This window comes from Pollicipes pollicipes, unplaced genomic scaffold, assembly GCF_011947565.3.
Source record: "Pollicipes pollicipes isolate AB1234 unplaced genomic scaffold, Ppol_2.1 Scaffold_7261;HRSCAF=8764_pilon_pilon_pilon, whole genome shotgun sequence".
NCBI lineage: Eukaryota > Metazoa > Arthropoda > Thecostraca > Pollicipedomorpha > Pollicipedidae > Pollicipes > Pollicipes pollicipes.
The window spans coordinates 32,367,340-32,394,898 of NW_023597054.1; the positions used below are offsets into that span (position 1 = coordinate 32,367,340).

Genomic DNA, 27,559 nt, shown 5'->3' on the forward strand with positions numbered 1-27,559 from the left:
CTTGTGCTCCTACTACCACTCCCACTCCTAACTACTCCTGCTGTTATGCATCATACTTGTTCCCCACTTAATCCCCATAAAAGCCATTGCAAAGTCTATACTCCCCTTTGGTTTGACCCAGTTGCAGGAACCCATGAAATATTGGTACACAATAGCTTAACAGTGAAAAAGTGGTGACATTGATATAGCAGGATGGCCTTGATGTGTCAGTATTGTATCAACAATGTTATAAGATGTTGGCATCTTACAACAATGCTGTAAGATGTCTCTTTTTGTATTTCTTATGGCATTTTATATCATAAAAACTTATTATGATATGCTATATCTTAAAAACACTTATTGATATACAAGGTGTTCTTACAGCATGAGGTATAAATCATGATGATGACCAACAAAAGGGTTATGTGAGTGTACTAATGTAACTAATTAGGCTATAATCATAGTTCTACACCTGCTCCTAAACCTACTCTCACATATATATACTCCTACCCACAAGCAACACCCATCATCCATGCTATAAATCATGAAAAATGCAAAACTTGATGCATCAGTATTGTGAGAAAGTGTTTGAATTGTCTGAATTATTGTAAGAGATGGGTGTCAACCAATCTGAAGATTCATTTAGGATATTGATGTGCTATGAGTGACAAACATACCAAGCTGTCATATATATTTCTGAAATGTTGTATGCTAGGTTTTTTGTAATTTAGGTTTTGGGCCGGGATACTGCAGGAAGCATTGCTCTTGCTTGAGTCTATTGGACATTATTTCCTTTCTGCAAAATGTACAGGGTGCATCATAATTATGTTGGTGGTTGACCATACACTGGCACTTGGGTGCCAGGTGTTTTGGAACATCAAACTTAACATCAGAACATCAGGTGCCATTTAGGTGCTGTGAAACAAGCTGTAGACATGTAATGGTAGTGCCGTATATGTTAAAACATAAGTTGTAGTTCATCTTCTGATGCATAAGACTTGGGGACCAAGTCAAAGGCTTTCCTGAAGTCTGAAGAGCACCAATGGTGTCACCTGTCCCAAGATTCCTACTGTGTCTAGATCTTCCAAAATCTTGTTGCCCCATGAGAGATTCTTCTGCAGCTGTATTTTTGCTTAGCTGAGAAGTTGAGGCTACTTGGTTCACTAGGTTGTCCCAGATAGTTAACTGGAGTGTTGCAGGGAATGACTGAGTCTCACAGGGCAGTAGTGTTTTCCATCTCCTTTCCTGAAGACTGAAACTGCTAATCCTGGCTTTCATTTTGGGACAGGCTTCCACTTTTGATAGGCTTTGTGTACAAAGGGGCAGACAGCTTTCCTCTGGGTCTTGATCTTGCATGTGATAACCCTGGATTGTTGTCACCAGGGCCAGAAGAGCTCATGCACTTCAGGCTTAGTAGTTTGTCCTAGGCAGTGTCTCTGGAGATGACGGTTTTCCTGCAGAGTGGACCTGTGGCATAATGTGGTTTCGCATAAATGGTTGGAAGGCCTTGGATTCTGAAAACACGGGCAAAAATGTGATGGATGCATGCTTTTCCTTTGTTTTTCTGTTGCCACTGCCAGTCTTGATCATGTAATCCCTAAGGTCTTCAGTGTGGGCACTGGTAGTTTAGTGCTTAAATCCACATTTGAAGGTACTAAAGCAAGCATCAGATGTGATTAAATAAGTTTATTTATGGCCATTGGTGTACTTTGAGTTGAAAAGACTGCTCTAGATGGCAACATCTCTTGTTTAGTACATGTGCTCCTCAATATGTCATTGACTGTATCATCATACTTTACATAACATTGATTGAGAGCCAATTGATGGCTACTATATCTGGAAATCATGCTTACAAATGCCAGATATGAACAACTTGACCACATATTTTTATCCACCTTGATCATCGCATGGCCTGTGAAATAGCAGGATTTGAATGATGTGAATGCTAAGGTGACATTGAAATACTCTCCCTGAAAAAGTCACCTCATTTTCGCAGGCGTGTTGCTCAGAAACTAGAGGAGCTTAGGTCTTAAGAAGGGCAGGGCTGTGAACTGCACCAAAAGGTTTCATGAAGGCTTTTTCAGTTCAAAACCCCATGGAAATGTGAAACACTCCTTTTGAGACCGCCTGTGGTTAAGTGCCTTTCTTCTCACCCTCATTTGAGAAACATGATGGTTTTGATCGCTCTGGAGGAACCAATGGGACATGTGAGCCAAGTTAACGTCTGCAACGTCGTCACAGTGCGAGCATCGTTCCAGCTCACGACCGACTCAACAATTATATTTGTCTCGGCCTTGATTACTGCATGACTGATGGAAAGGCAGGATTTGAATAATGTTGTTATGTTGTCCTGGAACAATTGGTTACCTTGAAATAGTTTCCCTGAAAGGGTCTGCACATCTTCGCGGGTGCGTAGCTCAGAAACTAGATCGGTTTAGGTCTTAAGGAGAGCAGGGCTGTGAACTGCACCAAATGATTTTCAGGATAGTTATTCAGTTAAAAACCCCATACAAATGTGGAATGCTCCCTTCAAGCTTCATTTCGAGGAAACTCGAAGTATGCTGTTTGATTCCCCGCGGTGTTCGTGGTTGCTGCCCTGGTGAATGTTGGACGACGCCATATTACCTCACATGAGTGCGTTGTAAACCCCATGGCGCACATGCACGCTCACACGCACACATGCATGCCCTCATGTATGCACACACGCACATGCTCACAGGCTGAAGCGCTTGTTTTGGGGTTGAGCATTGACTGTGGACATTTCAAAAATTGTACCAAAAAAACCTTTCGTGTCATCTAAATAGCCTTGTTCTGGGTTAGTTAGCCAGTAGTCAGTATGGGGAGCAATGCTGTCTTAGATTCAAACCCATAACTTTATTCAGTCATTGGCTGTTCCTGTGTCAAATTTGGTAACCTGCTCTGTTTTGATGGCGTGGAAGGACCTCAAGAGTCAGCAAAGTATTGTGGATCTCACCATGAATTTGTGTATGCTCTGTCATAGGACCCCATTAGTTTTAGTTATGCTTTATATTGTAACAAGACATTTTCCATGTTTCACAAATCACTTTAAACAGTTTGCCAGTTTAGTTGAGTCCTGTTTCGTCATGGTTTTGTTTCGTCTAGGTTTGGTCTAAGATCATTAGGGGGCTATGTTATAATTACATCCTTCTCACTTTTTAAACATTTACATGTCATGCTATGCATAGTTAGTGGTTATGTGTTGGATAACTAAAAGTACCAAGGCTGTTTTTGTGTATGACAACAGGAAAGAAAAATTTAACCGTGCAATTTTCGGAGGTTTCTTGATATGTTGTTCGGTAGCAGCAGACTCAACATTATTAGACATATTGAAACTGTTGTGCATGAATAATGCATGATATGCCAGATATGCCAGAAATGCATGATATGCTAGGCTCATGGGCACACCTGCCATTTGTAAATTCCAATACCACTGTGCAGTGAAGGGTATCCACCAGAACCAAGACATGTTTGACCCATCAGCTATGTCACAAACATGCTAATGAGGAAGGTCGAGTTTGCACAGCTCTTAGAGTATCACCACTCGCCACATTGGAGCACATCCACCATACATATGCCGCCCTGGCTGCTTGGCAGAGGATGCCAGCAGTGCCATCATCGAGGTTGTCAGCGACACCGCCGACAGTGTGGGCTCTGGCATGCTCACCACCATCTCCTCGATCGACCTGCCGGAACCATTCGGTTGCGTACACCGCGTGGCTGTCTTGGCCACACCAGCATGCGGCGGCGTATCAACGCACAGGCTCAATTGTTTACTGACCGCTGCCAAACTATCACGTCATAAACGTGCCGAGTCTATAAAAAATGCGTGTGGCTTGTTCCGGGGTAGCGTGGTTAGGGAGGAAGGTGGTGTCTGCTGCTCGTAGCCAAGTTTTCAATATCGGAAGAGCATAAGTTGGTTGCTATGCGGATGACGTGCGGCGTGTTCAAAGTGAACAGCCAACTACCAGCGGCCTCGCCTGTGTGCTCACGTGTCTCGGATCTGCTCTAGCCACGGTCTCCCGAAGGCTTCACCACAGGGGTCTGAAAAGCAACCCACATAAAGCAGAACTCATAATTGTCGGCACAGCTGCTCACGCCAGCAAACCTTTGGGCTAAGCGTCACTGTGGGTAACGTAAAAAAGATCCGACACTGTAAAATCACAGGAGTCTGTCACTGGGCAAAACAAAAACAAAAACAATCGGCAGTATGACCCCCGCAGATCGTTCAGCATTCTCGCGGTTCGCTCACCAACACCAGAAAGTTAGGGCACGTGCTTACCACATCGTCTTTAATGTATCCGGTAAAATTGCTGGTCTTCACTCGCATTAGGCATTGCTTAGGTGTCTGGGTCCCAAACCTGCTGTCCTGTATGCGCGTGTGGACAAGCCATGAGTCGTCTCGTCAGATTGCCGCCGGAAAGCGGAGGTACGGGACCCCTCAAGGGCAAACGTGGCTCGGTATCGATGGGGCCGGGACTCCAATATTGCCTTCGTTTGCATCAGACGACTTCTCACCAACTTTTGGGAATATTGCCAGGCGCGGATTCTGGAAATGCCTGCGGTCCACTAGGGCCAACAAGTGCGGTACTGTGTTGCGCGTGAGCGCACTGAAACACGCACGATCGCAGTGTCAACAATCGCAACGCTTTAGGCGTACTGCTGTTGTACTCTCGTCGGGCCCTTGCGACGCGGGCTGTAGACGAGGAGCCGAATTCTGTTGAACTCGGTATTCACGAGAGGTGAATTATCCTTCAGATAGCCTACTTCGGTCAGCGCGGAGTGACCGACGCACGCTGAGCTGACGACACTGCGTCGTTGTGAAATCGCTCTCTCGTAATGCCTTCATGTCACGTTGAACTGTCGGTTTGCGCTGATGATTGACTCCCGCGGCTCTGCCCTATTGCGTGCGTAAATGTGGGACCCATGTCTAGGCCGTCTGGACGCTGTGTTAGACATGAGAGCCGCATGTTGGACGGCTCACGTTCTCCAGAAGGGGATGGGTGACTGATACGCCAGGAATACGCTTGCTGAAACGAACTGTGCAAATTAGAAACAGACATGCGTGATTCTCTTGTTTTTCGGCACATCGCGTTAGGCCAAATATGTGGCGCATGAGTGGCAATGTTCCAGTTATACTATAGATATGCACTGAATAGCCGCTATTTGGATTATGTAATTTTTGGTGGTCCCAATTTGTTGTGGGCGAGGTAGGCATAATCCCTTTGATATCTTGCCACTGGCAAGTGAGGTACGAATGCCAGTCACTGCAAAATCTGGGCGCCATCGGGCTGTAACCGTTACAGCCTCAGATAAAGAGGACAGTTGAAGCTGGGCTTTGCAATCGCGGCCTATAAGCTGTGAAGCCCAGGCACACGAACAACAAACAACCTCCAAAGTGAATGGAGTGGCAAAATTAGCATGATTGGTGCGACGCTGGCGCAAGTCTACATCTCCATGCACAATATCCCAGTTGTAACTTTAACGGTGCGGAAAAAAAACATGGAACGAGGTCCGCACGTGAGTACACACACTGGGATGTGCCGTGGCACCCTTTAATTAGCTATTGGCCTCATCTATACACTGTTGTAAGTGATGTTGGGCTGTCCCGTGTCGGTTCACTGGCTAGTCGCGCTAGTGCAAGCAGTGGAAGCGGTTCAGGTCGGCTAGCATCTCGCAGCCTTGCCGACACCGCCGGTCGTCGTCGCTGGTTCCGCCTGAGCGCGATAGATGGCGCTGGTGGCTGGAGATGGGCGGTGGTATGGCCCTGCTTTCGCTCTTCGCGGGCTGCCGAGCTTGGGATCATGTGGCGCCGGCGGCACTCGGCGGGGTAGGCGGTCCGGCCCGACAAAGGCCTGAACAGCCCCAGCCGTGGAGTAGGCTGGAGCTCGGGTTGCGGGCCGTTTTACAAGCGAGTTGCAACGGCCTACAACTTGCTGTAATTGTTGTTGTTGGCAGATAAACCGTCTGGCTTTATAAATGTCTGATCTGCTTAAGTCGAGCGGCCATTACACAAATGTAGAGATAGAAAATGGACGAAAAATTCTGGCCTGTGCCTTTCTTATAACGCCTTGTGATGGACGACCCCTGGTATCAGCAGAAGCGGTCACAACGACTTCTTAAGCGGGCAGGCAGGTTCAGGGGCCTCCTTAGCAGATCTAGGGTAATCCGATCCCATCCCCCATGTTCCTCTGAGTTCCCACGCTTCTTTTCAGATAACGTGTTGCTGTGAGCTTGTTTATATGTGTATGTGATTGAATAACGTGCTCATCTGGCTGGGGCCCCAGTTGTACCGGAGCCTTTCCATGCCCCCCCCCCCCCCATGCTTCTGATAGGGCCCCTTTCGAGGAACCTTGAGCGGCCTGCCGACCAAGAGGACTACGTTTGCCACTTTTGGCCCCCAGATTACGGGACATACATGCGTGCATATCGTATGCATACCGTCTGTCGCGTGCTTAAAAGGCCTGCTTATGATTGGATGGATTAGTCTGTCTCGGTCATCTGGGGCCTCCTGGCGGCTTCATGGGGCTTCCTGAGATTCCAGGAGAAGTGAAAGATACGTTTCCCTCTCCCCTTGGCAAAAAGCAGAAAGGGCGGGTGCCCTCTTGCCCTCCACCCCTGGTGGCGCCACTCCTAGATGTGGGCTATATTCGTTAAATACGTGGTTTCTACGCAATCTGAAACAAAACAGAACAACTCCTTGAAAATGGCGCTTCAGTGATGTTGCCAACCCACGCTTAGCAATGTAGGCAGCTACAGCACCCGTGCAGTGTTTTCGCTTTAGGGCCCGGGACCATTGTGAGTGATTTGGTCGCCCCGTGACATGTGGGACACACTAGACGCGTTCGTAACATTTATGACAAATGTGTCACTGTATTGCGTGTTGAACGTGAAAGTGATCCCAGAGATTTGGTAGTTGTATTGCTGTATGGAGCTGACGGGTTTTGCATGTGTTGCCGTCGTCCGCGGTCCGCTTGTGTAGAAGATGCTCATGTGGTTAGCGTGTCGGTGTTAGGGCCCGAGAGAGGCTCCGGCGCTGCTCAGACCATCCATTCTCGGAACACCTTCCAAATATGACCATCAGCACCACCCATGCATGAAGTGCTGCTCTGTCATAAGACCGCCGCCGGTTGAATTGATTGGACTTTTTGAGATGCACTGGTTTTGTTTAAAGGAAGCGTCCCACCGATGGCGCATATTTCAGAAACATGCTCTAGTGAAACCCCAGGACCATTTACGACTAATGATAGTACTGGTTAGTGCCACTATAGCGCCATGAAGGCATGACAAGGATATCACTTTGTTATTTTCGAGTCCCTGCCAACGCTACGTAACAGCTCTACCCTTCTTCCCCGCAGTCGTCGTTACCGCCGTCATGACAACCGCCGTCGTCATGACTACGACAGAATCTGCTGAGGGCCTTTGTCAGCTGTTGCTGAATGCTGTCGGTACAAATGAATGTTTGTGACTGGCACAGCAGGCGGCGAGGGCCGGTTACCGAGAATCACATTAGTTGATGTTTGAACCAGTGCGTTACTGTGTTTTAAACATTGCAGGCCACGCACGTTGGAAAAAGGAAGGCAAATGAAACGTAATACTTTATGTAGTGGTGAGCAGAGAGGCCAGTGAGATTTATCCCGCAGGAGCCGCTACCACCGGCTACTGCGACTACATCGCAATTCGGAGCCGTTCGGGGCTTCGAAAAACCTGGTGGCGCTGATCAAATCGTACGCGTCTGAGCGCACAATAAATGAAAAGTACAATAAATTGACATGCTCCCTTCAAAGCGGAAATCTGCCCAGCCTCGGCCTTCCCACGACCCCGGTCGTTGGCCATCTTGTAGTGGGTGCTACGCGAAGGACATTCTCTACAGAGACGACCATTGTTCTGCGATCCAGCGCTTATAGGCGTGGTACTTCGGAAGCGTGTTGTGCTGCAGCAGTGTCATTTTTTAGTGGCAAACAGAATGTTAATTAGATCCCGCAAGTGCAGAACCAGATACAGTTCTCCAACCGACCGTAAAAAAGTGTCAGTGTGTCGTGTTCGCGTGACACGTTAAGTCAACTTCAAGGATATACGAAACGACCATGATCTGCCTCTCCGCAGTGTTGCTGCCTGTTCCGTCTCCAGAACCCAGGAATGTATGCAATCGTTGGGTCCAAATGTCGCTTTCGCCGACCGTTCGGTTCTTGCCTTCAACTCTTCGGACACGTTTTACCCCCAAATAAGCTTATGCAGATACTCAGCCCGCGCCCACGAGCCCACGACCGCTGAGCGGGTGACTGGCTTTGCCCTGTCCAAGCATGCGGCGCGTGTCAACGCTGTGCTCTGACAACAGCTCTGACGCCGCGAGGTATTGTTTATTTTCTGTTCTTGATGGTTGATTGCTATTGATAGCTGGGGAGGCGTTCTGAAATCACACTGAATAATTGTTGGACGGCTTGTATCCTGTATACCCAATTTCGCAATTGATTCCTTAAGGACTTTTTGAGGATTCCTGTGTCCCGTGCACCCCTTTCAAGGATGGATTCCGGTTCCAGAGACCTCAGATGCTCCAATCAGTAAATATATCCAATATATCCGAATATGAGCGTATACAAAGTTCCGATTTTTCCGACCACCGCACAACCTGGTGCTTGTGTGCTGAAGGGCAGCGAGATAGCTGCTTCAGCCGGTACTATCTCTTTCCGGCCAGTGTCTCCGCTGGCAATACTTGGGAAGCTATAAAGGCTCGTTCGGGGCAATTATTTGTCGGCCATGGTTTGTTTGTGGGTAACAACCGTTTACATCGCCAGTGACAACTGTCTTGCTGCTGGAAACGTCAGTGATCATCACATTGAAAGGAATGCTGTAGGCGGTTTTCTGCCTTGTCTTCATATGCATCCCCTTTTCAAAAGGTCGGGTGGTGGAATGTTAGGTTGGGATCATCTAGGCGGATCCAGGATTGGATCTTGTATGTGGTTGAAATCAGCTTGCAGGCAGCATTCCAAAGATGCTGCCAGTTACGCTAGCATTCAGCAAAGCACTACAATTTTTGGTGTTTGCATTCGCCTTGTGATGGGCCATGGCGCTGTAGCCCCCTTCCCCTGGTCTCCATAGCTGTACCCTTGTCTTGCTTGGCTTTCTTAAGCAGATGCGGCATTGCAGCGGGTTCCAATTACGGCTTAAACATGAGCGTAACCATCCCTGGGGTGGGCGAAGTCCTGACTTCAGTCCCAGTTACCACAGTCTGTACTTAAAATGATCATTGTGTGCATGTGCCTATGTCCCTGCGCCTGAGAACGTGGCTGTTGCGCTCTAGAGAAATCGGATCTATCAGTTGGGGCGTTGAAGTATGATGAATACCGTGCTGGTGGGCTGTTGCCAACATTGGCTGGCGGCCAGCACTGTCAGTTACTGGTTAACCAGCATAGTAAGTGGTCTTTTTCCTCTCCATTCGTGTCAGTACACCGTTTTTCACGCTAAAATGGACATGCCTTGCCCCCCCAAAAATCCCCTGCTTTACGCCCGCCCAGGGACACCAGTTCAGAGGTTGGGGACAGGTTGCCTCGCTGTCCTTCACCCCGTGGGGATGCGTGTGCTCACGAATTATTTACACCCAGCGAGGCATCAAGGCTGGTCCAAGACCTTAGCGTTGTAGCGCAGGAGGCGCAATGGGAGCTTGCAGCCGTACAGCGTGAGGTGTCGATGGAATGGTCTGGTCATTAAGATTGTTTCTTTTTACCTTGAACCTGCTTTGTTTGATGGCAATACAAAATCGTATTCGTGAGATATGATATATTATTGTGAAAATGATACATATATATTTCAGACTTGTGAGATATCCTGCAAGTGCGAAAGCTGGTCTCGTGCAGGACAATTTTTGGGTTATGATTTTTCAGTACCGTTCGCAATCGTGTCATATCAGCATGTTTAGAGCAGACGTTAAATCCAAAGTTGTCTTACAATTATAATGACGATGCCCAACCATTTTGGTATGGTTAATCTATCTTCGCGCTTCAATCTATTTTTGATTTCTGCTCTTTTCGCGTAGATTCCCGAAGGCTGCTTCTCTAATGGATAATGTGAAACTGGGTGTGTCAGATCTAGATCAACAGTCGCCATGTGTAATGCGCGAGTTGGCTAATTCCGCCGGCAGGTTTTGTAGAAAATCCTCATAAATGCGGCTCCGAGAGTTGTCTGTCATCCTGTTTTTGCCGGGATGTAAGCCACATAGACTTGCACTTGTCGTACTTACTGCGTTACGTGTCATTGGGCTTTTACGACGCACTCAGCTGCTGAGACTGTTGGGCGTCGCCTGCTTCTCATCTTGTTAGGAAGAGCGGGCACCGCGTGGAATCAAACCCCATACATCTGGTTCCGCAGAAACGCAGTTTAACCACTACACTCTCGGTACTCCGACAACCAATGGTATGGGGTTAAAGGTTGTGTCCAACAAGGCGTACGTGCCTGTGCGCGCTAAAACGGCATAGTTTCAGTTGCGGGGTATGCTGAGTAGTCTTAAACGGTTAAACGTACAAGGGCAGCGCTGCAAAACGTACAAGCGCAGCGCTGCAAAAATCTCCTTTTTTGCTGAATTTTTGCTCAAAACAGAGCTGTATACCATGTTGCTGTATACGACAGTTGAAAGCATATTCGAACCACTAGCACGACACCCAACCATAGACTGTGAAGGTGGTCTGACCAGTGCGCCCAAGGCGGGGCGGAAGGCGAGCGGACCCGGGGCGGGACGGAAGGCGAGCGGACCTGAGGTGGGACGGGAGGCGAGCGGATCCGAGATGGGACGGAAGGCGAGCGGACTTGAGGTGGGACGGAAGGCGAGCGGACCCGGGGCGGGATGGAAGGCGAGCGGACCCGGGTTGGGACGGGAGGCGAGCGGATCCGGGATGGGACGGAAGGCGAGCGGACTTGAGGTGGGACGGAAGGCGAGCGGACCCGGGGTGGGACAGGAGGCGAGCGGACCTGAGGTGGGACGGGAGGCGAGCGGATCCGGGATGGGACGGAAGGCGAGCGGACTTGAGGTGGGACGGGGGGCAGCGGACCTGAAGTGGGACGGGAGGCGAGCGGATCCGGGATGGGACGGAAGGCGAGCGGACTTGAGGTGGGACGGGAGGCGAGCGGACCTGAGGCGGGATGGGAGGCTGGCGGGCTCGTTCTTTTGCGGCCGCTCTATACGGTGGGACGTGCCGAGTTGGCTGTTGTTCGGCCCCGCCAGCCTGTTTTTGCAGCTGCTGTTGAGCGGTCTGGCTCAGCCGAGCAACGGCTACTGGCAGCCAAGCATCTGAAGCGGCTTGTTTACGTGGCGTCAAGCGACTTTGAAGTCTGATGATGTTGGTGAACGGGAAACAGTTAGGGCCAGTTGCCCGTTTGTAAAACAACAGGTACGTTAACATTTGCTCTCTACGCGCAGCTGAACCAACCAGCGCAGTGGCGTTTCTGTGTAATTAACCTTCCACTGATGGGTGGGGAGGGGAAACATCGACCGACCATGACCTTTTCGGGAATAGCTGGTGGACGGCGTCCGACAGCCTCATGAAATTTTCAGTGTCTTCTCTGACATCGATTTCGGGTGATCACGGACATTGTGCAGGTTATGTCAAACCAGATCGGGCAGTTTTAGTCTGAGCACGACGGACCAAAACGTGGATGGGCTTGAGGTATGTCGGCAATGCGTGGCAACGTGGTCATCTTATGATCGTCGCAGTTTGTTCCCCCAATGATTCATTCCTTGCCCTCCAGTGACAAAGTCCCAGTGACATGCGGTCATCATGCGGTGCGTGCGGCTCCAATGGCGTCCTGGTGTTCCATTTGGCCACTGGATCATTCAGATCAAGTTTCCCAACACGATATGAAGCTCTGGTTCCTGGTGACATCCTCTCTACTGCTGAATTTCTTGGGCGTGTTAGTCAAAAACAGCTGGTTCGGAAGACACATCTCGTTCGAAGAAAGCGACAAATGATCTCGGTGATCAAAATTGACCTTTATCAAATATACGTGATTGATATGAATCGTTTATACATATACATAATACACATAATACACGTATTAAAAGGCATGCCGCCCACGTGTTGTGCAATGTATTGAGCTTTGCTGCGGTAGGCCACTCGTGCTCGAAGCTTTGATCCCTCGGCATTTAGATAAGTCTCAGCAAACGGCGGCGAGATGGTCTGCGTGTTTCCCCTTTTCACAACGTTTATGTGTCTGTCGATGCATAAAGGTTGCCCACATCCGTTGGTCTCATGCCATGCAGTGTTTAAGGCGTCTTCGTGTCTGCTTGTGCACCACCCTCGTCATGGTCTGACTTGACTCATGCAGGCGGCATGCATGCCTGTTTGACACATCCCGCCGTGTTGGTGAGCGCCCGGGCGGCGTCGACAGCGTCTCGGGCCGAGTATGTGGTGTTTCCCTGGCGCCCCGACCTAGGTGACGTAGCTGAGCGGTGACGGCATGTGCAGGTGACGTAGGTGAGGGGTGACATGTGTAGGGCGCTGGCTGCGGGCTCCCTGTGGGTGGGGCTAGGCTGTGTCGGTGTCCATTGTTCGTGTCTAGTCCCTAACGCCGCGGGTGAGCGCTAGCCACAAAGGAGAAGGGCAGCCAAAGCGGGGTCACGTGTGCACAGCCCCCCCCCCCCCCCCCCCGGATCGCCGGGCGTGGAGGTCGAGGACCGGCTCGTGCAATGTGCAGGACCTCTGTGGCCGGTTTGCCTTGCGATAGTCGGTCCAGGATGTCGGTTGCAAAACACGGCTGGATTGGGGCTGGGATAGCGAAACGGGCGAATACGTAAGCGAACGTTGGCTGACGGATCCGGGGATAGAGTGATGGTGGGTGGAATTGGCCCACGGTATCTAATTATTTGGGTCTCCCTCCTGCGTCCACCCAGCCCACGGAAAGAGATGGGTCGCGCCTGCGTATGGATTGCTGTCCGCCCCTGTGAAGGGATGGGCCCGGCATTTAACCCTTAGTCTTCTTTGCGTATGCATGATGAGGGAGATCGTATATAGTTAATCATAGTGTATTATTATATCGATGTTTAGTTGGTTCGGACCTGATTATTTTCCAATTTAACCCATGAATCGCACAATAACCCAATGTTGCGCACAGGATGCAGCGTATAGCATACCATTGTACGCACAGGATATGTTAAACGGATGTCTTCCAAGTAGACATGGAACCTAGTGCATGCGATGAGAATTGCTCGCCTGATACATTTGTATGGTTCTGGTAAGCCGTGTTTGCAATTCATAACGTGCCATTTGAAGGTGCAAGGGCCCCAGATTTGTTTCTTCTTGGTACCGAAACACCTGAAAGCCAAAACCAGGCGGTTATTCTCAGGGTCATTTAACACTTGACAAGAACCGGAGAAATAACTATTCGAAGCATTGTGTATATGTTGAACACAAGACGAGGATCCGAAATAAATTCCCCACCCGTAATGTATCCATTACTTTTCCTAGATTAATCCTGTAAACCATTACGATATTTTCTTGATTTCATGCCATTGTAGCAGGCGCAAAAATGGCTTTGGTTTTGCACAATAACGTGCAGAGGCTTCGGCTTCGGCGTCGGGATTTTAGACTGATTTGGTTGGCTTTGGCTTCGCGTTCCCTACTTTTAAGGGTGCTTGCTTCCGCTTCGGCCTCGCGTTTACGAAGTTTAGAACCATTAGCTGCGGATTCGGTTTCGTGCCGAAAACACGAAACCTCTGGTTTTGTTCTCGGCTTTGCAGTTTCAGGCTTCGAAAGCACATGCTTTGACTCCGACTTCGGTTCCGTGTCATTGTCTTGGCTTCGGATTCGGATTCGGAACCAGTAGACTGGCTTTGTCTCCATACTTGGCGAACGACATCGACTAGAAACCTGTGGCTATTTGTGTTTTAACGTCGGTGAATGTTATAGAATCACTTAAGTCCCGCGGGATGCCTGATAATGCGTTACCTTCATACCAAGTGTTCAGATCGAGGCACAGTTTGATCTCCCGCGTGCACACTCGGTGGCAGTGGCGGCCATTGCACTGTGCGCAGGCAGCCACTTCCAGAGGTGAGGATCGGCGCGGATCTGCGTTCGACAGTCTGGTGTGGGGCAGCACCGACTATCGGAGCCGGGGTGCGGCCGTCGCCCCAGCGCCTCCCGCCCCCCCCCCCCCCCCCCCCTCCCTTTCCCCTCCCGGTCCGTGCCTGGCCGGCAGCGGCCGCAACCGGTCTGGCGGCGGGCCGCGCCGGCGCCGCCGCTCGGGCCTCGCGCCGTCCCAGCTGCGGCCGGTCGGCCCGCGCCGGCCCGATCACGGGACGGGGCGCTGGCCCGGTGTCCTCCGGCCACGAGAGCCGCCGTCGCAGGGCGGCCGCTCACCTGGAGCAGCAGCATGGGCAGCGGTCACGGCAGGAGGTGGCGAGGCCGTCAGTTGGCCTTCGAATTGTCCGTGGTCAGTTGGCCCTCGAGCTGCCCGTGGTCAGTTGGCCCCCGAGCTGCCCGTGGGCGTTGGTCCTCGAGCTGCCCGTGGTTAGTTGGCCCTCGAGCTGCCCGTGATCATTTGGCCGTCGAGCTGCCCGCGGTCAGTTAGCCCTCGAGCTGCCCGTGATCAGTGGGCCGTCGAGCTGCCCGTGGTCAGTTGACCCTCGGGCTGCCCATGGGCGTTGGTTCTCGAGCTACCCGTAGGACGTTAGTCCTCGGGCTGCCCGTGGTCAGTTGGCCGTCGAGCTGCCCGTGATCAGTGGGCCGTCGAGCTGCCCGTGGTCAGTTGGCCTTAGAGCTGCCCGTGGGCGTTGCTCATGCGGTTCCGGGGACATTCGACCGGTGACATTTGTCGCGGTGCTTGACACAGGTCCGGCTTACCCCGAAGCACGCGGTGCGCTGTCATCGGCGTCGCTATATTCACGCGCTGTGCAGTATCGCAGCTCGGTCGTATGTCGTGCCTCCGTTATTGTACAATGCAAATTACTGCATAGTGCTCGTTAGGTATGTGATTTACGCAGGCTTGCTGTAGCTGACACTATCCCGTGAAATGATGGCGTATGAGGTGTCCACATCTTTGAGCACAACGGAGGACCATTTTACGCGACCTCACAGATGGTCCGCTCGACGGTGTCGCTTGCTTAATGTTTAGCTTTGCTTGCTTGTGATGAGCGCAAGCTGAGTTAAAACAATGACGATGCTCGCACGACTCAGTTGTGTTTGTCATATGAATGCTAATCATGTTCTGTCTCCAAAATATCAAAACGCTGCATTCTCTTCAGCGTTTTTGCCAGCGTGCTTTCGGGACTCCGCGCGCCGCGAAATGAGTTAAATCAGGTTAATCAGGCTGGGAACGGGTTAAGTAAAGAAAATTCACCCTTGGTCATTGTTTCGTGAGAATCCATTGTCTCTCCCACTTTTCAAGATCGCTGAGCAATTGTTTTCTTGTCCGTCCGTTGAGCGGTGTTTTCCTGGTCCGTTTCTTCAGCCGCTGGCCGTTGCGCTCTCCCACTGCACACTCACGTCTGTGGACCGGCGCTGTGTACCGCGTGCAGCGGCGGGGATACACGCGTCACCCGCATCGGCCGGTCGAGTGCGGTACTGAGTTATGTGCACGTCACGGCCATTGGGTTCGACCCAATCGAGGACGCGATAGACCCAGGCCCAGGTACCGCCGCACACGGTGACGCGTCGGCGCGCCGCGGCGAAGGCGGTGGCTGCTGCCGGCCCGCCTCGAACGACTGGTCCGGCCTGCCAGCTGTTCCCCGGCGGGGGGGGGGGGGGGGGCGGGGGGCCGGGCGCGCGCCGGCCCGGCCGGACGGGCCGCGCACCTGTGGCCGGCAGCTGGGCGAGCGGTGGCGCGGCGCGCACCTGCGCGCCTGGCCGGCGCGGCGCGGCGCGGCGCGTGCCGCCAGTCGCCGACGGGCTGGCCCAGCTGGCGCGCGCGCCGACTCTGCGGCGGCGTGTGGCGCGCCGGCACGACCATGCAGATACGTGACGTGCCGTCGCCGTTCGCCTGGCCGGCCGCCATGGACGTACAGGAGGCGCTGCTGCAGGTAGGGCGGCCGGGCTCCCCTCGTGGCGATGCGGCTGCCGCTGGCAGTGTCGGCAAATCATTAGGCTTGGTTAGAACGACGGAAGTAAGATCGCTGGCGTGTAACTGATGTCGGTTGGCACAGTCCTGAACATGCATCTTTGAACTTGTTGCACATTGGTACGCGTATTGCGCGTGACGTGACTGCTTGACCATTCTTCACTAACCCAGAGCGTCATCGAGGCAAAGATACCTTGGGGTTATTGCGATGATTACATCAGGGTAACCCGTACTTTTTTACTTATCTCAAGCCCTTTTGGCTGAGGGGACTGGCGCAGGGCCGGTTGGCCGAATCAGACCATATTATTGTCATCACAGTGCGGCCGGGATTGCTACTTGTCGTCTTTTATTATACTGTTTTTATTCTCGACTTTTACACCATTGCATTATGCCCTGATATGCTCCTCAATGTGTAGCAATCATTTGGTGCTGGCGTGGGGATGCGGCGTCATTTTTTATCGAGAACTTTCGAGGTTTACTACAGGGCGAAGAGCTTAACGGAACCCGTCTGCTAGAAGTGTCTTATCTGTGAAGAGAGTGGTGTTGGTGGGGAACAGAAGGGTGATATGGTTTTGTCTTTCCCGCGGTACATTTTTGCATCGGAGCGGTGTTCGGGCTCCAGCCGAACCCTGCTAACAAAGGGATATATGGTCGGACGTGTTTTTGATAAACGTGAGGTTTTGCTGTGTGTATTTCTTTTTAACGAACATGAGGAGTTTGTTTATATTTTTCAACGTCCGCGAATTCTCGTCCAACAACACAAATCGATACGGCGTCCACACCCTTGGGGATTGTCGGTGTTATCCATTCGAGGTACTGAAATCGAGCCAATGCGGAGACTTTTGTTTCATCTCTGTGGTGTCTTGGCTCTCACAAGCCCGGGGGACTTGCCGTGAAGCTGGGTCTATTGCAGGGACGGTGTATCGGTGGACGAGCTGGACACGAATCACTGGAGCAAAGTTAAAACTTCTACTTCTACCTACCAGCGGGCAATTTCGTCGAGAGATCACTTGTTGGGGCAGTGGATGTTGTGCTTGATAAAACACTGACATGCGAATACATATTAAAATATTTTGAAAGCCCGTTTGTATTTTTCGTTCATTCTGACTTGAACAATATGCTGTTCAGCGAATGGGATAGCTTCCTGTGAACTGTTATAGTTACGCGTGCTACCTGTTGAGCAGCACACGAAGAAGGGCACGGCGCGAAGATTCGGTATATTTATGGTATGGCAGCACAGTCTGGCTTGGGCTAGGCTTTTTACGCTGTGTCCCTGGTTTCAGTTGCAGAACATTCAGAACGTGATCCGACTGAAAAAAGAGAATGTGGACGCCCTGAACGCCAAGTTTGCCGGGTTCCAGCACCCGCCTACCATGTACCTGCAGGTGAGCGTGCACCGGCGCCGGCACCGGCTCCGCGTCCCGCCCTCTCCCCTCTGCCCTCGTCATGACCTTTCCGTATTCCACTGCGTCTATCTTCTTCCCTTTATCTCTCCCTACACCCCCCCCCCCCCCCCCTGCCTCGCTGTTCATCTTTTGACCTGTTTATTCTCTCACATATCTTCCTCTCCCGCTGCTCCCCATGTTTCCGCAACATAAACACCCGTATGAGCACTATAAGGTCATATTTTTCAATGTGCGGTTGAGTGCCTATTCAGGTTATGATCACTGTGTAACCAGCGTCGTAAGCTCAATATCCTGCGACATGTTTATCTTGAAACAGCTGAATCTGCTGTATCGGCCGCAAATAATTTTACGGTCCGCGCGAGCTTTAATTCCAACCACACTCAAAGCAGCTGGAAAACGGTTTGCTCAGCGAGCCCCGACGGGCTATTGAACAGGCTATTATTGGCCCTACCATGCTCATTTCCAGCGTTGAAACGTAACAGACAATACGGTGTGCTGACAGTGCCTGTGTAGGCAGGTCTGCTGTCTACGCCGTGACCTTGCCCCGCTGTTCGGGGCCCGTGATGTTGTGCCCCTCTGACCCTGTCGCGCCCGTGTCCGTATCCGCACCGGCACTCATGCTCGTACCCGTACCCATACCCGTACCCGTACCCGTACCCGTACCCGTGCTTGTACCTGTACCTGTACCCGTACCCGTACCCGTACCCGTACCCGTACCCGTACCCGTACCCATACCCGTACCCGTACCCGTACACGTACCCGTACCCGTACCCATACCCGCACCCGTGCCTGTGCCCGTGCCCGTGCCCATGCCCGTACCTGTATCTGTACCCACACTTGTACCCATACCCGCACCCGCACCCGCACCCGCACCCGCACCCACACCCGTGCCCCTGTGACCGTGTCCGTGACCGTGACCGTGACCGTGTCCGTGACCGTGACGTTCATTGCGCCGCAGGAGTACAACGAGCTGACGCACAAGCTGCACGAATTCGAGGCGCGCCGACAGGAGCTGCAGGAGGCGATCGCGCGGGGCGGCGCTACCACCAACGGCGGCGGCGAGCCGGTGGAGCGCGGCGGCGCCGGTGAGTGGCGCTGCTGGTACCAGCAGCCCGCTGGCCGGCTCTGGCGGCCTGCTGGTGTCCGGCTGGCCCACCACTACGTAGGTGGAGGGAGGGGGGGGGGGGGGAGCATGCAGCGCAGCACACGCACGCCACAGATATACTGGTGAGCGTGGCTGCGGTGTATCGGTGCGAACCGGCATAAGCCAGCCTGGTCGCTACTATGGGGCTGGAGCTGACGGCGGCGTTGAAGTCGGCGCGGTGCACCGTTATTTCATAATCCTGCCGTGTCATTAAGTAGGGGCGCATCGTACACCAACATCACGGCGCGTGGCTCTGTCACTGCAAGGTCGACCAACGAGTTCTGTTCAGTCGTCTTCAGATGCGCATTTTCGGTTGGACTCCAACCCCGCCAACCTGGTTGAGATGCAGGAGATAATTTTAACAGCGAGTTCTGATAATTGTAAAGTTCTTTGTAATGTGATGCCAAAGCCGCATGTGGCGAATGTTTTTGTTTGTTGTCACGCCGCATTAGCGATGTTTGTACACCGGCGTTCGCCTCTCACCACCCGGAGATAGCACATGGACACGCTTCGCACAGCCGCACGCGGCCATGCCACGGGAGGATTGCTTAGGATGAAGAGGTACGAGCCAGCACAACGCAACAGCCCGCTGACGCACCCACTATCAAACATCTATTCGTTCACACAACTTCGTCAAAAACAAAAGTAGTCGAAATTTTCAAAGCATCGGTGTGGTGGTGAAACCCCGCCGCCGAGTCCCCCAGGCGACATGGCCAGGTATGGCCTGGGTCATGGGTGATGACTGAGTGCGCTGAATGGCGGTAGTGGTGGCGGAGAGGATGACCGCCTCGCCCGGTTCCGCAGGCGGCGGCGCCAGCTGCGTCTCGCCGGCGCCGGTGCCGCCGTCGCCCATGAAGGCCTTCATCCGGGCGCATCTGCCCAACCAGCAGCGCACCAGCGTCACCGTGCGCTACGGCGTCACCGTGCGTGAGGCGCTCTCCAAGGCCATGAGTCTGCGCAAGCTGACGCCGGAGACGTGCGTCGTGTACCAGTGCTCCAATCCGCAGGTGAGCGGCTCGGCTCGGCGCGGCGCCGGCGCTCGGGCCACGCCCGCCCAGGCCGCAGCCGACCTGGGCGGGCCGGTCGAGAGCAGAGCTGGCGTCACCAGACAGCACCGCAGCGTGTCGCTTGCTCCACTTCACTGGAGCGAATCCGAAGGGCAGTGGCTAATCTCCATGCAACAGCACTCAGTCAAGGGTGTTAACTAATGCTCCGCTGTAAGTTGCCTGTGTGCTTCGCGAACGCCATGCCCGGGCCTCACTGTTAAAGCTATTGGTGACGCGATAAGTTCGCTTTTTCTCCGACAACGTGCGGGGACACATGGGCGTTCGATTTCTAGCGAATCGCTTTCGTCGGGCTCTGGTGCCGCGCGTTAGGGGACATCTGTGCCTGTTTGTCAGTGGTCTTACACCGCTCGCAGGTGTCGGCCAGCGGTCGGTGCCTTCTCGGTATGTCTGGCACGGTTATTATCATTATTATCGTTAACAGTTGAACGCTGTTAGGACAAAAACCTCAACGCCTGACCATCTAGCGTGCGGCCGAGTCCAAAGTTATTTGATGCAAAAGGTTAAATTTGTTCTGGTCGTACCTTGTGTGCCCAAAGCCAACCTCACACGATGCAATGGCGTTCTTGAAGCGTGTTTGTTGTCGTGTCTGTCGCCCGCGGCCCGGCGCGACCGAACTGCTTACGCTGACCTCTAGGATTACACCGACACTGATGCGGGGCCTCCGCCGCTCGCAGACCCAGATCGCATGGGATGCCGACATCACCTCTCTGGACGGCGACGAGATCCGGGTGGAGGTCAACCACAAGATCCCCGTCACCACCAGCATCTCGCACAACTTCGTTAGTGGCCGGGGCGGGGTGGGGTGGTGTCTGCTGTCTGGCCCCAGTGCCTTGGACCCGCCCGCAGTCCGACCGGGCAGACCTGATCACGGTCTTCTCTTTGTGACGACGTCAGTCGTGCCATTGCAACCATCCAGCTGACGTCTGCCCCTGGAGACGCGCAGGTGACCCGGAGGACGGCCGCTGGTGGGTGACTGATCCCAAAGCACAGCCCGTTCTCAGGGCGGGACGCATCCCGTCCAAGAGTGCCGTCTCCAGTCCGGTTGGGACGAGTCGTCTGCCACTCGGCAGCGTTACGCAAGTGTCCTGTACCTCTCCGCTGGGCGTCAGTGTCCGGTGTGACCCGCTGGGCGCCAGTGTCCGGTGTGACGCGATGTGCACTAGTGTCCGGTGTGACCTGCTGGGCGTCAGTGTCCGGTGTGACGCGATGTGCGCCAGTGCCCGGTGTGACCCGCTGGGCGCCAGTGTCCGGTGTGAGCCGCTGGGCGTCAGTGTCCGTTGTGACCCGCTGGGCGTCAGTGTCCGGTGTGTACCCGGCTGGGCGTCAGTGTCCGGTGTGACGCGATGTGTGCCAGTGTCCGGCGTAACCCGCTGGGCGTAGTGTCCGGTGTGACGCGATGTGCGCCAGTGTCCGGTGCGACCCGCTGGGCGCCAGTGTCCGGTGTGACCCGCTGAGCGCCGGTGTCCGGTGTGACACGCTGGGCGCCAGTGTCCGGTGTGACGCGTTGTGCGCTGGTGTTCGGTGTGACGCGCTGGGCGCCAATGCCCGGTGTGACCCGCTGGGCGTCGGTGTCCAGTGTGACCCGCTGAGCGCCAGTGTCCAGTGTGACCCGCTGGGCGCCAGTGTCCGGTGTGATCCGCTGAGCGCCAGTGTCCGGTGTGACCTGCTGGGCGTCAGTGTCCGGTGTGACCTGCTGGGCGTCAGTGTCCGGTGTGACGCGATGTGCGCCAGTGTCCGGTGCGACCCGCTGGGCGCCAGTGTCCGGTGTGACCCGCTGAGCGCCGGTGTCCGGTGTGACACGCTGGGCGCCAGTGTCCGGTGTGACGCGTTGTGCGCTGGTGTTCGGTGCGACGCGCTGGGCGCCAATGCCCGGTGTGACCCGCTGGGCGTCAGTGTCCGGTGTGACCCGCTGAGCGCCAGTGTCCAGTGTGACCCGCTGGGCGCCAGTGTCCGGTGTGATCCGCTGAGCGCCAGTGTCCGGTGTGACCTGCTGGGCGTCAGTGTCCGGTGTGATCTGCTGGGCGTCAGTGTCCGGTGTGACGCGATGTGCGCCAGTGTCCGGTGTGACCCGCTGTGCGCCAGTGTCCGGCGTGACGCGCCGTCACCGGCACCGCACCGCCAGCCTTAAACTCGCCCGTCCTCTGTCAGGTGCGCAAGACGTTCTTCCCGATGGTGTTCTGCAGCAGCTGTCGACGAATGCTGTTCACCGGCTTCGTGTGTCGCTCGTGCGACTACAAGTTCCACTCCAATTGCTCGGCCAAGCTGCCGCCGCTCTGCCAGTCCGGTGCCAACGCCAACAACGTCTACCAGCAGTGAGTGGCCGCCGTCTGCGGCGGGTGCACGGCGACGGGCTGCCCGTCGCCTCGCTGCAGAGCCCAGTTCAAAAGCCGGTACATCTGGCACCTGTCACCGATCGGGTCAGCGCCTCTCGGCCAGCGGTGCTGAGTTTTTGATCTGTCGTGCACTCTGACCTCGCAATCGCTGGCATCGTCGGCACGATTGTCTGCCGGGGCGGGCTCGACCGAAAGGCTTGGTACGTGCAATCAGCCAATCGTCCGTTATGTCGTTACATGATGGCATCTCCCCGGCCCGCTCCGCAACAAAGACGGCGGTGATCGCTGGTATGGCGCTATTCGGCTGTCACGTGTGTCTTGGCTGTGGCGTAACTACCTGGATAGCTACAATCAATGATCGGGCCCGAATGGCGCTCTCCACACTGTTGTCAAGATCCAGCGAAGGAAGCTGGAGTGCTCTGCTCCACTGTCGGTTTTTGCCGAGGGGCTTATAAGCTGCGGACAGGACTGAGACGGCGGATGGTGTAAGCTTAGGTCGATAGGGCACTGCAGCATCGCAGATAAGTGCGCGAGTGTTGCGGGGTAAAAGGGCGACGGGCCGTTGAGCCGGCGACGTGGCCTGGTGCAAAGGAAACCACCTGTTGCTCGGTGGGATTACCTGTGTCGTAGATCGCCGCTGGGTCCCTGAGCTTGAACTGGCCTCGATGCAACATGCAAGCGTGTTGGCCGACGTCCAAGCCAGGGAGCTGGACGCCGTGCCCAGTTTCGGTGCACATCGCAGCGTGTGACGTCATGGGGCCGATCGCCGTCGCAATGGCCTGCCACTCAAGTCTGACACATCCAGCCGCGCATGATGCTATTGGGAATGCCTGGCCGGCCGGCGCTATTGTCGCGGCCGCCGCGTCACTTCAATGGCGTCGCCGCCCGGCCGGCCAGACCGCGTCGCTTTCGCCGGCGGTGCTCGCCCAAATTAATCGCGCGCCTGTCCGCCGCGCCTGACGTCACCGGGTCCGTTCCAGCCTGCTGGCCAACAACTCCGCCGGCATCCTGTACGCGCCGCCGTACGGGGCGCGGTGCGTGCCCGGCCGGCGCGGTGACCCCCGTCTGCCTGGCGCCGCGCCGCTGGCAGCTCGCGAACGCAGCACCTCGGCGCCCAACGTCAGCAACCACGTGGACCCGACGGCTATCAGCGTGGAGCAGCTGCGTCGCGCCTACCCCGGTCAGTGGACGTCCGACCCGCGCGCGGTCATGCACGCCCCTACGTCAGTGGTAGTTGGCTGAGTGGTGTATCGGTTCGCCCCGGCGCCGCCCGCCACCCGCCCATCGGAACGGGTGGCTTGTTGACGAGCGGCGCGAGCCACTCGATCGCTTGCGTCACGCCGCCGGTCGATGGGCGTGTTTTGAGCGTGGCAGTGGGGCGGCACGCGAGCGATCGTGTTTTGCCTGCCGCCGTGTGACCTAGGCAGCCGCGCTAGGCCTGTTGTGGTGTGGTACTATCTCTTGCATGTGGCGTGGGTGATGGAAAACTGCTGCGTGACCAACTCTCGATCCTGCAGATTAACAAATCATGCTAACACACATGCACATACGCCCTCACACGCCAACGCATGGTCGTGCGTTCGCACATCCGCACGCATCGTTCGTGTAGTCGGTGTCGGGAGCATGGCTGGTGGAGGCGCCGGTCGGCCGCCGGCGCTAACCCAGCGCCGGTCAGGTGTGGTCGCCGAGTCGGCAGAGCGCGGCGGCCGCTCGCTGCTGGCCGGCCTGCTCACCACGCCGCGCCAGGCTCGCCGCGTCCGCGCCGCCGTGCCCGCTCCGGCGCCGACCGGGCCCGGCCGCCGCCGCAAGTACGCCACGCTGGACCGGCCGACGCGGCGCGCGGCCAAGTGGCCGCTGTTCGCCGTCAATGGTGGGTGTGCACCGTCCGCGGTCCGGAGAGCAGAGGCCGGCGACGGCGCGGCGCACGTGTCGCCTTCGTTGCGGCACCCTTAGCTGTCGCATGCTCGGTGTCGGTGCATGCGCGTGCCTGCTGTGGTTAAGGCGGGGGGGGGATGGCCGGGGGGGGGGGACTATCGCAGCGACTGACGCGTGCCGGCTAGTCCGGGCGGCCGGCGCGGGGAGGCGTGCCGGCAGCTGACGCGTCCCGTCTGGCGGTGCTACAGGTCCGGGCGCGGCGCTGGTGCCTCCCGCCTCGCAGGCGCACTCGTCGCCCTCCTCGTCGCCGACCAAGCTCTCGCACTCGCACTCGCACTCGGCGCACGGCTCGCCGACGTCGATCCACCGCGGCACGCGGCCGCGCGCCCGCTCCGCCGACGAGTCGAGCAACAAGAAGCTCGACAAGAGCCGCGTGCGCGAGTCATTCGACGATTGGGAGATCTCCTGGGAGGAGATCCTCATGGGCAGCAAGATCGGTTCTGGCTCGTTCGGAACGGTGTACAAGGCGCACTGGCACGGACCGGTGGCCGTGAAGATCCTCAATGTCAACGACCCGAGTCCGGCGCAGCTGGCCGCCTTCAATAACGAGGTGGCCGCGCTCCGGAAGACCAGGTGGGTGGCGCGTTGCGGGTGCACAGCCGGGCACGGTCGGGCTGAGGCGGAAATCCCGTGGTGACCCTGCGGGGTGGTGTGATAGGGATGGAAACTCTATGTGCGAAGGGCGTGGGTGTTTGGATGGACGCAAAAGCGATCGTGGGTAATTGCTTGTCCGGAATCGCCTGCAGCCTCGTGCAGATCGGCTTCATCCGAATGGCCTACGGTGCTCAGCTTCAGTTCAGGCGACGAGCGCGTTTCTCGTGTGTGGCCTGTCAGCGTTTGGTCGCCCTCTGTGCGACGGCCGAGCCGGGCCGGGCGACAGACGTGGAGAGCGGCCGGTGACGCGTCCGCTGCCGCTGCCCGCAGGCACGTCAACATCCTACTGTTCATGGGCTGCGCGCGCCGGCCCAACCTGGCCATTGTGACGCAGTGGTGCGAGGGTTCCAGTCTCTACAAGCACATCCACGTCAACGAAACCAACTGGGAGCTGGGTGCCAAGCTGGACATCGCCCGCCAGACGGCCTGCGGCATCGAGTGAGTGTGGCCGGGCGGCGGGACTGCCGGCGCTCCCGGCTGGCGGCCTTGTGTGGCCCTGCCGCTCCCGTCCGGCGGCCTTGTGTGGCCCTGCCGCTCGGGTCTGGCGGGCCTTGTGTGGTCCTGCCGCCCCTGTGGCCCTGGCTCTCCCGTCGCTCCCGGCTGGCGGCCTTGTGTGGTCCTACCGATCCCCTTCGGCGACCTGGTGCGGCCCTACCGATCCGGTGAGCGGGCCTTGTGTGACCGTAACGCTATGGTCTGGCGGGCCTTGTATGACCCTACCGCTCGGGTCTGGCGGGCCTTGTGAGGCCCCACCGTGGTCCTACTGTGTGCTGACTGCTGGATTCGTACGTGGCCTTCATGATGTGGTGAGGGTACTGTTCACGACACGTCACGTGTCGGCAGGGGATTATTTTTTGAAAAAGTATGGTGAATGACTCGAGCGAGCGTAGGTGTTGTGTGTGAGACCTGGGTGGATGTGTGTGTGTGTGTGTGTGTGTGTGTGTGTGTGTGTGTGTGTGTGTGTGTGTGTGTGTGTGTGTGTGCGTGCGTGCGTGCGTGCGTGCGTGCGTGCGTGCGTGCGTGCGTGCGTGCGTGCGTGCGTGCGCGCGCGTGCGTGCGTGCGTGTGGGTGTGGGTATGTGCGGGTGTCGCGGGTCAGGTCGCCTCGCTGGTGGGTTGGTGGCGTGGCGTGACGTGCCGGGCCTCGCCGCGCAGGTACCTCCATTCCCGCGACATCATCCACCGAGATCTCAAGTCCAACAACATCTTCCTGCATTACGACAGCACGGTGAAGATCGGTGACTTCGGCCTGGCGACGGTCAAGACCCGATGGTCGGGGAACCAGCAGGCGCAGCAGCCGACAGGTGAGCCGGGCCGAGCCGGCCGGGCCGGGCCGGGCCGGGCCGGGCCGGGCCGGGCCGGGCCGGGCCGAGCCGAGCCGAGCCGGGGACGCCGTCGGCCGCGCGGCACGCTTACGTGCGGCTGGTGGCGCTCAGCCTGGCTGAAACAGACACTGGCAACGGGCCGGCAGGAAACCGTGCAAGGGGCCACTGATTGTGCGTGCTGTATTGAACATTCTTGAAGTGTGCTGAATGTTCTGGCACAACGATGGGATGCTTTTGCAAATGCATTGCATGCAAAAGGGATGCACGTATTCGCCCAGCCGCCATTCTGAAATCTGATAACTCCGAATTATCTTGATGTGTTCTTCGTACCTGAACCGATGTGGTGGCCCTCCACACGCTTTGCGGGGTGGGAGAAGTGTTGATGGACTTGGCTCGGCGACCTCGCGCCGTTCATGCCTGTTAACTGCGGACCAGATCGCGTTACTGTCGGGGCGCGCCCTAGGCCACGCATTGGGATGCTGCTGCGGTCGATGCCGAGCCTGCGGCTCGAGCGCAGCCCCGTAGCCCCCCCCCCCCTCCCCGCCCCCCTGCCCAGGCACCATCGGCTGCCTTCTGACTGTTGCCGGTCTCCAGGGAGCATCCTGTGGATGGCGCCGGAGATCATCCGTATGAAGGAGGAAAACCCGTACTCGTTCCAGAGTGATGTCTATGCCTTCGGCATTGTGTTGTACGAACTGTTCGCGTGTGAACTACCGTACACGCACATCAACAACAAGGACCAGGTGCGGCTGGGCAGACTGTCGAGCGGGCAGTGTTCGCAGAGGGAGGGAGGAGAGAGAGAGAGAGAGAGAGAGAGAGAGAGAGAGAGAGAGAGAGAGAGAGAGAGAGAGAGAGAGAGAGAGAGAGAGAGAGAGAGAGAGAGAGAGAGAGAGAGAGAGAGAGAGAGAAGAGAGAGAGAGAGAGAGAGAGAGAGAGAGAGAGAGAGAGAGAGAGAGAGAGAGAGAGAGAGAGAGAGAGAGAGAGAGAGGAGAGAGAGAGAGAGAGAGAGAGAGAGAGAGAGAGAGAGAGAGAGAGAGAGAGAGAGAGAGAGAGAGAGAGAGAGAGAGAGAGAGAGAGAGAGAGAGAGAGAGAGAGAGAGAGAGAGAGAGAGAGAGAGAGAGAGAGAGAGAGAGAGAGAGAGAGAGAGAGAGAGAGAGAGAGAGAGAGAGAGGAGAGAGAGAGAGAGAGAGAGAGAGAGAGAGAGAGAGAGAGAGAGAGAGAGAGAGAGAGAGAGAGAGAGAGAGAGTTTTAGTGTGCTTCGTGTTGATTGGCGTAAAGTCATGGGGCGCTGTAAAGGAAGGAACTTCGCATAGTCTTTCTTCGAATGTCTTGCTGATTGTGATTTAGGCCTTAGGACGCGCCTGGTCGCCTGGTCGTGTGGCACCCAATTTGAATGTTTTAAGTGAGGTTTTCAATTGTCCAGAATGAGGGTGCATTCAGGGCACCATGAAGCTGGCTCGTGTCGCAAATCCAGTGTTGGAAATCTCATTTCAGATTCTGTTCATGGTCGGCATGGGTTTTCTGAAGCTGGACCTGAGTCACCTGAATTCGGACTGCCCAAAGCTGATGAAGAAACTCATCACAGAATGCATCAGCTTCAAGGCCACCGTACGGCCTCTCTTCAGACAGGTGGGCTCATTGGAATAAGTGTTGTGTTG

General features: G+C 55.5%; 1 protein-coding gene across 1 annotated transcript in view; it reads left to right on the forward strand.

Annotated features, from left to right (window-relative positions):
* The window catches only part of Raf (serine/threonine kinase raf oncogene), a 31,724-nt gene that overhangs the window by 978 nt on the left and 3,187 nt on the right, over nt 1-27,559 (forward strand). The window contains exons 2-13 of the mRNA XM_037235125.1: nt 17,322-17,423; nt 18,403-18,507; nt 19,293-19,305; nt 19,354-19,595; nt 20,330-20,434; nt 21,804-21,967; nt 22,969-23,168; nt 24,112-24,496; nt 24,848-25,015; nt 25,732-25,880; nt 26,496-26,644; nt 27,396-27,530. Coding sequence (XP_037091020.1) covers nt 17,322-17,423; nt 18,403-18,507; nt 19,293-19,305; nt 19,354-19,595; nt 20,330-20,434; nt 21,804-21,967; nt 22,969-23,168; nt 24,112-24,496; nt 24,848-25,015; nt 25,732-25,880; nt 26,496-26,644; nt 27,396-27,530 — 1,917 coding nt within the window. The remainder of the gene's footprint in view (nt 1-17,321; nt 17,424-18,402; nt 18,508-19,292; nt 19,306-19,353; nt 19,596-20,329; nt 20,435-21,803; nt 21,968-22,968; nt 23,169-24,111; nt 24,497-24,847; nt 25,016-25,731; nt 25,881-26,495; nt 26,645-27,395; nt 27,531-27,559) is intronic.